The following is a 12,054-nucleotide window of genomic DNA, read 5'->3' on the forward strand; positions in this document are numbered from 1 at the left end:
CATATTGACTGTCATAAAACTTTTACAACTGGCAAAAGGAGAATTATTTTCTGAGACAGACTGTTGCCACCCACCATAAACATATTAATGGCAGCATCACAAGTGAAGAAAGTCTCGTGATTCCATGAGGCTTTAATAATGCAAACCATAAATGATTTTACATGCTCTCCCACTAATCATAATGCAGGGTGGTTGAATATTTACAATGATGGTGTGCTATATTTAGTCAACCCCCGGATATTAAGATATACCGTGTGTCGTTAATATGAGCATATATGTGCTTCAATTGGAGTTTCCATGGAATAAGATGGCCACAATTTCATAGTGACCTCACTGTTCCCTTAAAAGAACTAACCTGTGTGAGTCAGGCTGTGCCACAGAAATCAGGGCAACGTCTTGCCTGCCAAGGAATGCCAAGCTTCAGTAAACATTCCTACAAATAAACAGCGCACACAGTCACGCAAACAGACATACAAACACACAAAAGATCACACTTCCTTCCTCACTTGTCAAAAATCTTCAGGAATATCATAGCATCTGCCATAATCTGCCCTGGGGCAACAGTGACCTGAGCCACTGGAAGAAACTCATCTAGAGTAGAGTGGAGTGGGGGTGGGGGTGGGTGGGGCGGGGGAGTTGAGGTAATGCAGTGTGCAGCCTCATCCTTTACTTAGCTGCCAATGCCTTCAGGGCGGAGATGTTACAAACTCAGCAACGTCCACTGGCTTTCCACTAATGCATGACTCCCTTACTGTCTATTTAGTTCACAAGCCCACATCCAGTTGTCATAACATAAGGTTAAAGACTTGGAATGGAAACACAGGTTGGATTGCAAACAATACTTACACAGAGAAAAAAACAAAAAAAAAACATACACATACCAAAGTTGTTGGTACAACCTACAACCATAAAAAGCAGACTAAGAACCATCTGTTGTCTACTGGAGTCCAAATAACAATAATAAAAAAAAATGTGTGATATTATACAAGTTACAAAAATACAAACAGAGGTTGGATTAAAAAAGACAAATTAGATAAGACTACCATGGATTTCTTCTTTTCCCCTGGGGGGTCTCAGCTATTACAGGTTGCATCATTCAAATGCCTGTGCAGTTTCCCCTCATCTTTTTTAACTCAGTTTTTCTATCTTCCCTGCCTGATTTGACCATGGAAATGCAACCAAAAAAAAAAAGAAAAGAAGACAAAACTCTACCCTCCCTAACTTCATCCACTACAAAAATGTGGTCTATTCTGTTGCAGACCATCCATTTTTAAACTTGACGTATTAGTCATCTCTTTGGGGAGCTACATTGTAATTTATGGCATTCATGAATACCAAGTTTTTGTGTTCTCTTCTTGTTTATTTCCTCCTATCCTTCTATGCATAACATACATTTTTCAGGACAAATTTACAGATGCCAATTACCTGCTGTGGGGGAACTCAGTCGCTCCCACTTGACCAGACCTGTGATAGAACTGGTTGAGAGTAGTAACGTTAACTATCTCATCATCACATTGTGGAGAGATACAACTGTGAAGGTGAAAAGCTAAAAGCAGTGTTTTTTCTGTCTCTCTTTCACTATATTAATCCTACATTTACCCTTGAAAAGTCAACGGGATTATGACCATGCAAAGAATGCAACAATGGAACAAAAACGCTGCAGTTTTCAAGTCCTTTGCCCGACTATAACAGGTGACCAAAAGGGTCCTCTGGCAAAACTCTGGCCGGAGAAATTGACTTCTAGAGCTAATGATCGCAGATTGTACACTTGTGGGCAATTAAGCATTGCTGTAACAACAATTAGCCTTACACACATTGTATTCTAATTGCATCATCCTTTGTAGCAATCAAGCAAGGGGCATCTTATTTAAAGCTACCAAAAAAGTAAAGCCTTTAGCAAACCAAAAGACCGCATAGAGAATAGAATAGAACAGGCTTTATTGCCATTGTAGTTATAAAACAAAACTTTGTTTGGTCACACTCAAGAGAAGCCTCATAGCAGAATATTTAGATATATAAGTTAATAATAATAGCAAGATACATGAAAATTGTTTCATCTTTCATACAAAAATCTGTAGAACACTTACAAAATAGTTGTGTGGACACTGTCATGGGCATTTGGTGTTCAGCCATGTGCTGCTGTTTCTGACAGTGCTGTCAAAACTTGTGAAAAATACGTACAGGAAATGATTTGACCCGACCCGCAAATCCTTCCATCAGACCTCAACCAAATACAAGTCAAAAGAGTAAAAGTGAGAGAGACAGATAGATAAAAGGGAGGGGGAAATAAACCACTGGGATTAGCTCAAAGTAACTAAATGGGCCATATCACTTTTCCATTACCAGAAAGGAATAGCTATTTCAACAGCTGGAATCTAAATAAAAAAGGTGAACTCTGTCCTCCCCCTGTCTCCTGCTCGCTCACGTGTAAATGTTGCATGCTCTTATAGCTTTCCATTTCGGTGTTCCCTATGAGCAAATGGGACGTGTGCCATCATATCTTTGAGGCCCATCAATAAATAAACCTGATGCAAATAAACAGACAAATAAATAAATAAATATGAAGAGCCTAGCAAATGGGCATCAGTCAGCATTAGTGATGGAACCATGTCAAGCACAATCACGCTTGACTGGAGGGGAAGTGCCTGAGTGTAGGCAGCAGCCTTGCCGATTATCCAGCGTGTGTGTGTGTATGGGGTGTTTTTCAGCTTTTTACCCCCATTTAAACCTTTAACGCTGAGGGGTTAAAGAGGGTTTTTAACTATTTCACTCTATCAGTGTTGATACATCTGTCCATGACTGCACAATGGACCACCTCACTGTTTTTAAATGGACTCGATGGCCGTCTCCCCTCTGCCCCCACAAAAGCACCTCCTATACACACACAAGACCACAACTTACATTTCTTTCACTTCTACAGTGCAAGTTGGAAATGGGGTTGAAAGTTTAAGCTGGCTCCTTTCTTTTATTTTCAAAACAATTATTCCCTCCATCTTTCTCTCTTTGGGCCTTGAAAATAGTTGTATATACTTCTTAGGTTAGGGTTAAAGTGAAGTGAAAGGACTGAGCATCAGACCAGTGTTAGCAGAACATTAATTTAACAAAATGCATGGAGAGGTGTGCATAACAAAGCAATATACAGTACCTTTTCTAACATGCTTCAGATGTAATTAACCTTTTATTTTATCTTTGTTGTCTACAATCTTAAAATAGACCACTGACAAAGTCAGTCAAGTTTGAAGACAAACATTACACTTTATGAACCTCCAGAGGAAACTTGTTTTTGTCTCTTTCTGCTTTCACAGTATTCACTTTTTTTATGGACCGCAGGAAGTTTTGCACCCTTCAAGAACAAACAAATCTATCTAGATCTTATTTTTTTCTGACACAGGAAACAATGCAATATGTTGATGTTAATGTTACTTTCACTTGGTACCATAGTAATCTAAGGCCTTGCAACTATCCATCCATCCAACAACCATTCACTCTCACATTCACACCTATGGTCAATTTAGAGTGACCAATTTACCTAATCCCCATACTGCATGTTTTTGGACTGTGGGAGGAAGCGGGTGAACCTGGAGAAAACCCACGCACACACACGGGAGAACATGCAAACTCCATGCAGAAAGGCCCTTGTTCCAACCGGGGCTCGGATCCGGGCCTTCTTGCTTCAAAGGCAAGAGCACTAACCACTACACCAACCGTGTGGCCCGTCTTGTAACTAAATATACATTATTCATTTTCATCTAAATATTAGCACATCTCAAAATTAGCACACACACCAATGTTCTTGCGCTCAGAAAAAAACCAAGACATGACTCAATGACAACACCACTGATTTAACCACAATTTAACTTAACTTATTTATGAATAAAGTTAGGAAAAGCATTGTTTCAAGAACCAGCTTCACACTGACAACACCACATACAGATACGGTAATGTTTGTTGTAATGAAACACTGAACAATCTTTGACACTTTCTACCCTCTATCTGTATTTATAGGAATTACCATGATCAATCATGGGTTGGCCTGTCACTCATTCCCTATACCTCCCCTTTTTGCATATCATTGTTAACGGTAAGGTGTGCATAACAAAGCAATATACAATACGTTTTCTAACGTGCTTCAGATATAATTAACCTTTTATTTTATCTTTGTTGTCTACAATCTTAAAATAGCCTCCTTCATAAGAAAGTGGCTGGAACATTGTGTATAGTCTCTGACACTGCAAACGCAATCATCTTCGGCATTAAATCTTGTATTGTAATAATGTAATCATAGCAACATTATACTAAGGAAGTAAAAAAAAAGAAAAAAGTATTGGAGTAAGAGTATGACAGCAGAGGAAGAAGTATTTGACTCTGGCACTACTTCTTATTGTCAGTGGAACACATAACCATACAGAATGGTATCCTATTCCACCACACATTATTTGTTCTCTAGCTGATCATCAGTTGCCCCTGCTGTATACCTAATGAGCGATAAATAAGGTTTAATTCAAATGACACAAGTTGCCCATCCTTCAGCACTAAGCATGATGACTTGGGAGAAATTCCATTGGAATTATATGAGGGCAATTTTTCAGCGAGTGGAAGGGTCCAACTGCCTGCCCTACATTTGGCTTTCACAGCCATTCCTTTGGCTTTTAGCTCTGCAAGTTTATAGGTCTATTAGGAATTCATCAAACAATGAACGATATCAATCTTATTGTGTGAATGTGCCCTGGGTAAAAATAAGATAAAACCTTCCATTATGGGGCTTCCAAAGCAAATTTGCCCTCAAAATTGATCCAGTATTGACAATTTACACTTAGGGTGACCTTTCATAACTGCCCACTTACTTGAAAGGCAATAATGTTTGGAGAGTGAGCAAGAAAAAAAAGAAGGAAAACAAAGCGCACTGCAAAAGGCTCTAGGATATTATTGAATATGATAAATTAGTAGACATTTTTGCTCTGCAGTTGCTTGTTGATGGTCGACTAGGCAGGAGGGCTGAGTACATTTTCACGACAATGAAGTCCCCGAAACCGATATAAGACAATACTGACAAAATAGATGAGCGCTTCAAGTCCATTATAGCACAAGGTCATTGACCTCATTTCTCATCGCAAGACGGAAGAAAGTAAGCACTGCCACAGTGAGCTTGGCACCACATGGTAAGTCTTTTCAGACAAAGATCTTTAAAAGGGCACAATGACATGAAAAGGGCATTCAGGCAGCCCCCCGCTGGTAGCCCATGCCCATATAGCGAGAGTATACCTCATACAGTAAAGGCTTTAGGGGGTAGTTGGCTGGGTCAGGGTATAGCGACACCTGGTGTCTCGTCAGAGAAAAAGGCACCAGGTTACACAACACTTACTTCTGCCCTCTCTTGGCAGAGTCAAGCAAGGAATTAGTCACACACTAAGGGTACTCAAATGGTTCATAAAATCTTCATCTGTATCTCCGTAATGAGTTTCCCGCCGAGGATAAAAAATGATCAGGACCAGAGGATGACCCCATCGGTCAACGAGAGGGACAATGGCTTTTGTCTAAGGTCTAGGACATCACATCTTAAATGGAGCAGCTGCCCATGCCTCTGTCCACACCCATCTACCTTTCACCCATCAGTTGTTGATAAATATCCTTATCTTGGTGAGGCAGGTGATAGATTTGAAGCAGCACATCTCAGCAGAGCTGTGCTCTCATCTACTCTATTGATACTTCACATCTAGTAAGCCATCCCGGCTTCAGCAAGAGGCACTGGCACCCTCTGGGCCTTTTTGCCCCAAATCCCGTTAGCTCCACTTCCTGTACGTTTGCCTCCTGGGCTGCCCCAATGAATAACATCTATCAACACCCAGAAGTGGAAGGCTTGTGGAGGCGAGGGGCTTTGACCCTCATCTCAGACACACCCTAAGCGACAGTCCCTATCTAATATGTGAAACAAGCTTGCCTCTGTGTGTGTGTGTGTGTGTGTGTGCATGTGAGAGACAAAATAAGGATAAAGCAACTGGTACAAAGAGAGTGTGAGTGAATTAATTGCTGGGGGAATTACGATCACTATCACTTCCTCTAAAGTAAATTAAGAGAAAAGACTGGTGATACCCCTCAGATCGGGGGAAAGATGAGAAGATACTGCGAGGATGTTTACTTCGGCGTGGCATGAATTAATTAAAAACACACAGATATAAGTACTTATAGATCATTTATGTCACCAATGAGGCTGGAGGGTATAGACTTCTTTGTCAGCATCTACTCCAAGACACCTTTCCTCTCTCTTTTCATTTGATTTATTATTCTTCTTTCTTGAAATTTTCATGAGAGAATATAGGTAATTGAATCTTCATTAAACTTACAGGAGGACCACTCTCTGGCCTGATCAGCTGAATTAACTGCTAGGCTTTGGGGATCAGACAGTGGGCAGAAATTCTTTAACCCTGACAAGAATTATATCACCGCATCTCTAGTTTTTAATGGGCATACGATGATCCCTCACTGTTCAATGTCAAATAAGTCCTGCGGAGACTTACTATATAAAACACAGATTAGTACTTTTTGATGGACTTGACCTGTGAAGGTGAAACATGAGAGCCGGGCAGAAAGAGGAAAGAAAATAGGCACTGGTTTGGGATTGTAATGCCGTTGAAAAGGCAGTAAATAAATAAGATTGGCTTGGTTCACTTTTGAAATCTGATTGATGTGTCTTTTGGGATGCCCCCAGTATGAAGGACCTACTGAGTCTGTGGCTTTCATCCCTGACCGAAAATCGATGAGCCAGAATGTATGAGAGGCTCATGCTCTCTACTCACCAATCTCCTGCCAGATACGCAAGTAACTGTCTCACCAAAAAGGGAATCTGAGAGAGAAAAGGTGTCGGCCACAGTATAGTCTCTGCTTTTGGCCTTATTCCTGTAAAACCCTAATACTGAAGTACACTCTAACCATCAAATTTCTTACATTTAGTGGCTTGGGTTATTGTAATAACACATGAGTGTGGACTCCTAGGTCAGTTTTCCCTCCTGTGCAAAGGCGAGACTAGAAAATATGAAACGCTTCTGGAATTGGGTGTAATTGGAAGTGGCTGCATCTAGAATTGTGCTCAGCCTGACACTCGAGGGGGTCTGCTGGAGTGTTGCTTATTTTGGGGGATGACAACAGCATGCTGGGTTTAAATTAACTCATCTGACGTAGAAGCAACGATTCTTGCCCAAGTCTGAGAGCCTCTGTCTGGTACATGCTGCTCATTTGAGGGTGACAGGAGGTTAATCAAGATTCAAAGCACGCCATTACAACGGACATGACAAGCTGATGTGAGCAGACTCAGCACCCTGTGTACTAAAGTAACTTCTCCGGAGTCAGAGATAAAGATTTATAATACCGCTGTATTAACCCAGAAATGACATCACAAAAAAGTACTAAACAAAGCAAAGACAGCTTTCAGGACAGATATGCCTTGTGTCACCAAATCATCCATCACTGGGGAACTTAATTGTTTCTCTATTCAGAGAGTGGGCTACTTAAAAAGAAATTCATCTCAAACTGTGTGTAAAAGATTCTGTCCTCTTTCCTGAGAATTCCCCCCAATGCTCTACAGCAGCTGAACTCATTTCCAGATTCCATTTAGAAAAAAGAAAATCCATGGAGCCAGCATGTCAAAAGGATTTTCCCCTCTCATCACTTCAGAGTAGAGAATCCATGCAGCTGTTTTTCAAACTACAGTACTGAGTTGCATATCAATAATCAGAGAGCCAGTGGTGCACAATATACATTCTGGTAGTATAACTGTGATGTGCACCAGGAAAGGGGGGGAAACTGTGAGTCTGATGCACAATGCCATGCAGGACTAAGAGCTGTCAAAAAGTCACACAACATAGGAAAATAGGTCAAAGAGATCAAGGATATTTGATTAAATATGAGGCATATTCATAATAAAAAAACTGTATTTCTTTCTAATGTGATCCCATGATATATCAGTGCTGAATATACAATAGGAAACTGTCCAAGATAAGTTATGCTCCAGCAACTCTCTCACAATTGGGAAAATAACTTGCTCTTAACCCAAAAGAGACCCTGTTAGTGGTTATCAGGTCCTCAAGCAGAACTATATATGCAAATACAAACAAAGGAAGAAGTGCAATGCAATGGGAACTCTGCTGCCCCATATGATGCAATTCACAACAATAAATAGACTAATTACAAATTAGAAACACATTTTTGGGACTTGACCTTGCACGTTGATGATGCAATTTGCGTCATGCACACAGTATACCAGGGCCTTTAAGCATTAGGTTGCTATCAATCAACTAAATCCTTCTCTCTAAAAAAAAAAAAAAGGTGATGTTCCAAACTGATGGACCAATGAGGTAAAAAAAAAAAAAAAAAAAGACATTGCAGAACACAAAATGCCAGGTAATCAGACATGCACCTATAAATATATAATAACAAGAAAGACAGAGAACATCCTGTTGAGAATCACAGGCAATTCATTTAAAAAAAAAACATTTACATAAGAGCCGAGAATCCTCCAGGTTGCTGATCCTATCAGGTTGACATTTATCAGACATATAGGCAAAAGAGAGAAGAAGAAAAGAAAAACTGTGAAAGTGGCCTTAGCATGGAGCTCGACAGACCTCTCAAGCAGAGCGCATCCAAAACCCTGCCAGACTTAAAGTGATATCATGCTGTGACAACAAAGACTAACACTAAAAAGCAGGGCAATTAGATGATCACCATGGCCACTCTACAAGACAGGAATTGTGCTGAGTGAATCAAAAACTATTTCCTTCAAGTATCATGAACACTACAAGGATTATATTACGGCTACAAGAGGAAACATTGAAGCTCAAGAGGCCGACACAAGGGCATTTTCAATGATAGTGTACTTTACTGTATTGGATTTTAAAGGTATTCAATGTAAGATTTACATCATCGCTCAGCAGCACAAGCATTAATGCTCTTTACATTCGCTGCAGTCTTCCTTCTGCCGTACATGTTCATGGGGTCCTGTGCACAAAAGCAATTTACTACTGGTAATGAGAAACACTGAAACATTATTAGACTATTCCATTCCATTAATATTAACAAATCCGCCATTCATGTCCATAAAAGTTTTTTTTTGTTTGTTTCTGTACATTGACTTTTTGATAATGATACCTAAATTCTACTTAAATTGATGTGACCTTCATTGGTTCAGACAGCTACTTAGGTTTCACACAATTCTGTGGGGAACTGTTAATATGCAAAGGAGTAATCTTAAAGGTAAATTTAACTTCCACCTCTGAGATGGCAAAAGCATTTTAAATGGATGCATTTACTTCTGCGTTGTGTGGAGTGAATATTTGAGCAAACAGCACATTATAGGGAGAGAACACAAATAAATGCAAGCTGCATATAACACGGACCCTCCCCTGTTTTTGGCATTTTGATTCAATCAATGAAGTGAAGAAACAAGAAATGAGGGCTCACTATACAACAAAATTACAAATTTTTTGGGGGGAAATGCAGATGCCGAGGCTGTGTGTTGCCTTTACATTGAGTAAATCTTACATATCATACCCAAGTCTTTGCAAAGACAAATGCAAAACAAACACTGCATGTAACAGAGCAGCTCAGCTTGCGTGATTAATATGACAAACATATGAGTTATGCAGTCAACAGAAGTGCAGAATGAGACATGGGTGGTGCTGGGTTAAAAGGCTACTTAAGAACACACACCTAGGGTTCGGTTACCATAGGCAGCACCTGGCCACCGAGAGGATGGACTGGAAGGGCTTTGATCACCTGCAGCAACGTTGGTGATAAAATAAAATAAAAAGAAAGAAAGAAGGGGAGGATGGAGGAAAAGGAAAAAGAGAAAAAGGTATCAGAGGTGACATTTTTTAGATATTTCAAAGAAATTAAGCACTCCCAGAGGCTGGCAAAAACCCTTAAGTGTTGCGGAGTCTCCTGGACGTACATTTGGATAGATACATGCTGAAATTACACCCACATGAAGTCATATAAACTCAAAATGCCAAGAAGTAAGAAGTATTAGAAGTGTTAATGAACAACAAGGGGTATGTGCATGTGTTTGTTTTTGTTGTTCAATACCTTGAATTTAAATATGACTTGAAAGATAACTTGTTCCAAGGCTTGTCCCACCATCATAGCAGGAAGTGTTTTTAAATGTTTTAATCAAATAAAATTATTCTCTTCAGTTTTTTGGGGTTTTTTGCGAACACATGCACATAAGCCAAGACCCACATCGGAGACCAGAGAGAAAATGCACCTGTGTGAACTAGTATGTGTTAATATATGAGCACGGCAAAAATAAAAAGATTAATTTAAAACCTACTTATCATGAGCAAATAACATCTGGTACAAGGAAGCAAAAAAATCCTCCAAAAAAAATTGTCCTAGTTGTGTCAGGTTGATTTTCATTGTCAGTGGCCACACAAGAGATGTCATTACAAGACAGGGTTAGCTTCCCCTATCATTTTCTTTGGTACAAAAGCAAACATTGGCCACTTATAACCATTCTGTTAATAGTTCTGATAAACAACACTCAACAAAACGATAACTAAAGCTATTTATTTTGAAGAAAAAAGTAGGTAGAAGTCTCCTGGCAGGATCCTAAACCTGAATATCACAATGCTACAACCTTTTCCCATGTCATTATTTCTCAAAAACAATGTTAAAATATATATTGTCAGTAATTTATCTGCTCTAACTTTAAAATGCTGATCTGATTAGTCTATACTTTCCTTTCTCTCTCTCTTTCTCGTTCTTTCTGACCATGATTGTCAGTGCAGGGATGGCAACACCTGTGGCTCTTCTGCAGAACTCTGACTTGCATATCAATTGACCCTGGCACCCTGACTAGCTGGGCACGGGCCATTCATCGCGGCAAAATGGAATATGTTAACACCAAGATTACACAGAATCGGCCTCGGTCCAACTGCGACCGGTGTGGCTACATCATAATAAGTGCTTCATGAATGGCAAAGGGAAAGTTAATTGTTGGGCCACATGTGTGCTCGTTCCTCTGGCACTGCATTTGCATATTTTACTATACATGTTCACGCTCATCTGTGTGAATCTTTAACAAACAGGCACAAGCAGACTGAAAGAATATGCACACACACACTTCAAATGGCAGGAGATTCTGTTTCTGTGGATACAAATAATAGAAACTGGGTGATAAAGACTACGCCTCACTGCCGCCTTACCATTGCGCGGAGTCCGTTTTCGCCGATCGCGGAAGGCTGCTCCGGACTGTAGAGCTTCCATTAGGCTATCCATCACACCGGTTTCATCCCCCTCTGCAAGAGAAAAGGTAAAGGAAAGCAGAGATGTTAACTCACATTAGCAGAACTTACAGAATTAAAGAGGTACATGCATCGATTCGTGTGTACGTGTACTCGTTTGTTTGCTTCCTGGTCAAATTCGACATGTAAGTAATTAATGCTCTTCAAAAACAGGTGCACGGCAGAATCTGCACGACATATAAACAAAGCTCTTAGAGTGTATGAGTGTCGAGAGTGAGGCCTGTCACTCTTTCTTTCAGTAAACAGCTGGGGAGGAGGAAAATATATTTAGAGCTCAGTAACAAATACAAGCAGAGGAGCCTCAGGATGAAAGCATTCACTGATGGTCATCGACATATATTCTTTCTGTGGCTAACGCAGAGGAGCTAAGTGCTCTTTACAAAGATTTAGTGTGGAGCCGCTCAATACCCGGGCTCTCTATCATTGTTCAGTCAATGACACCAGGTCCAGCCCTCGGAAAAAAACATTCCCCCAGCCCACCATTCCAGCTGTCGTGAGGATCCAGTTGGCGAGGCTGAAGAGACAGGTATAAGTGACAAAAATGCTAAGGCTTCTAGAATGACAAGTTGAGCCCACACAGAGCACGTATACAGGTTCCACTTAATGGAAACAGGTTTCAAAAAGAAGGTCATGTTCTATATCTGGGTCATCTAACTTTACACCCCAATACTAATGAGTCAGAGGGGCAAGCTTTTTATCATTCTAATCCAGAAGAGACATTTTTTTAGGATCATTAGGGTGAGTTATTGGAGCTGGTGACTCG

At 40.2% G+C, this 12,054-nt stretch overlaps 1 protein-coding gene across 4 annotated transcripts in view; it reads right to left on the reverse strand.

Annotated features, from left to right (window-relative positions):
* diaph2 (diaphanous-related formin 2) overlaps nt 1-12,054 on the reverse strand; it is a 338,483-nt gene that overhangs the window by 29,859 nt on the left and 296,570 nt on the right. For 3 of the 4 annotated variants that reach the window (XM_058649427.1, XM_058649426.1, XM_058649425.1), the window contains 2 exons: nt 11,193-11,285; nt 9,700-9,765 (listed from right to left, as the gene is read on the reverse strand). In XM_058649427.1, coding sequence (XP_058505410.1) covers nt 9,700-9,765; nt 11,193-11,285 — 159 coding nt within the window. The remainder of the gene's footprint in view (nt 1-9,699; nt 9,766-11,192; nt 11,286-12,054) is intronic. The other variant, XM_058649428.1, reaches the window with a different exon arrangement.

This window comes from Solea solea, chromosome 14 (assembly GCF_958295425.1).
Source record: "Solea solea chromosome 14, fSolSol10.1, whole genome shotgun sequence".
In the NCBI taxonomy this organism is placed as follows: domain Eukaryota; kingdom Metazoa; phylum Chordata; class Actinopteri; order Pleuronectiformes; family Soleidae; genus Solea; species Solea solea.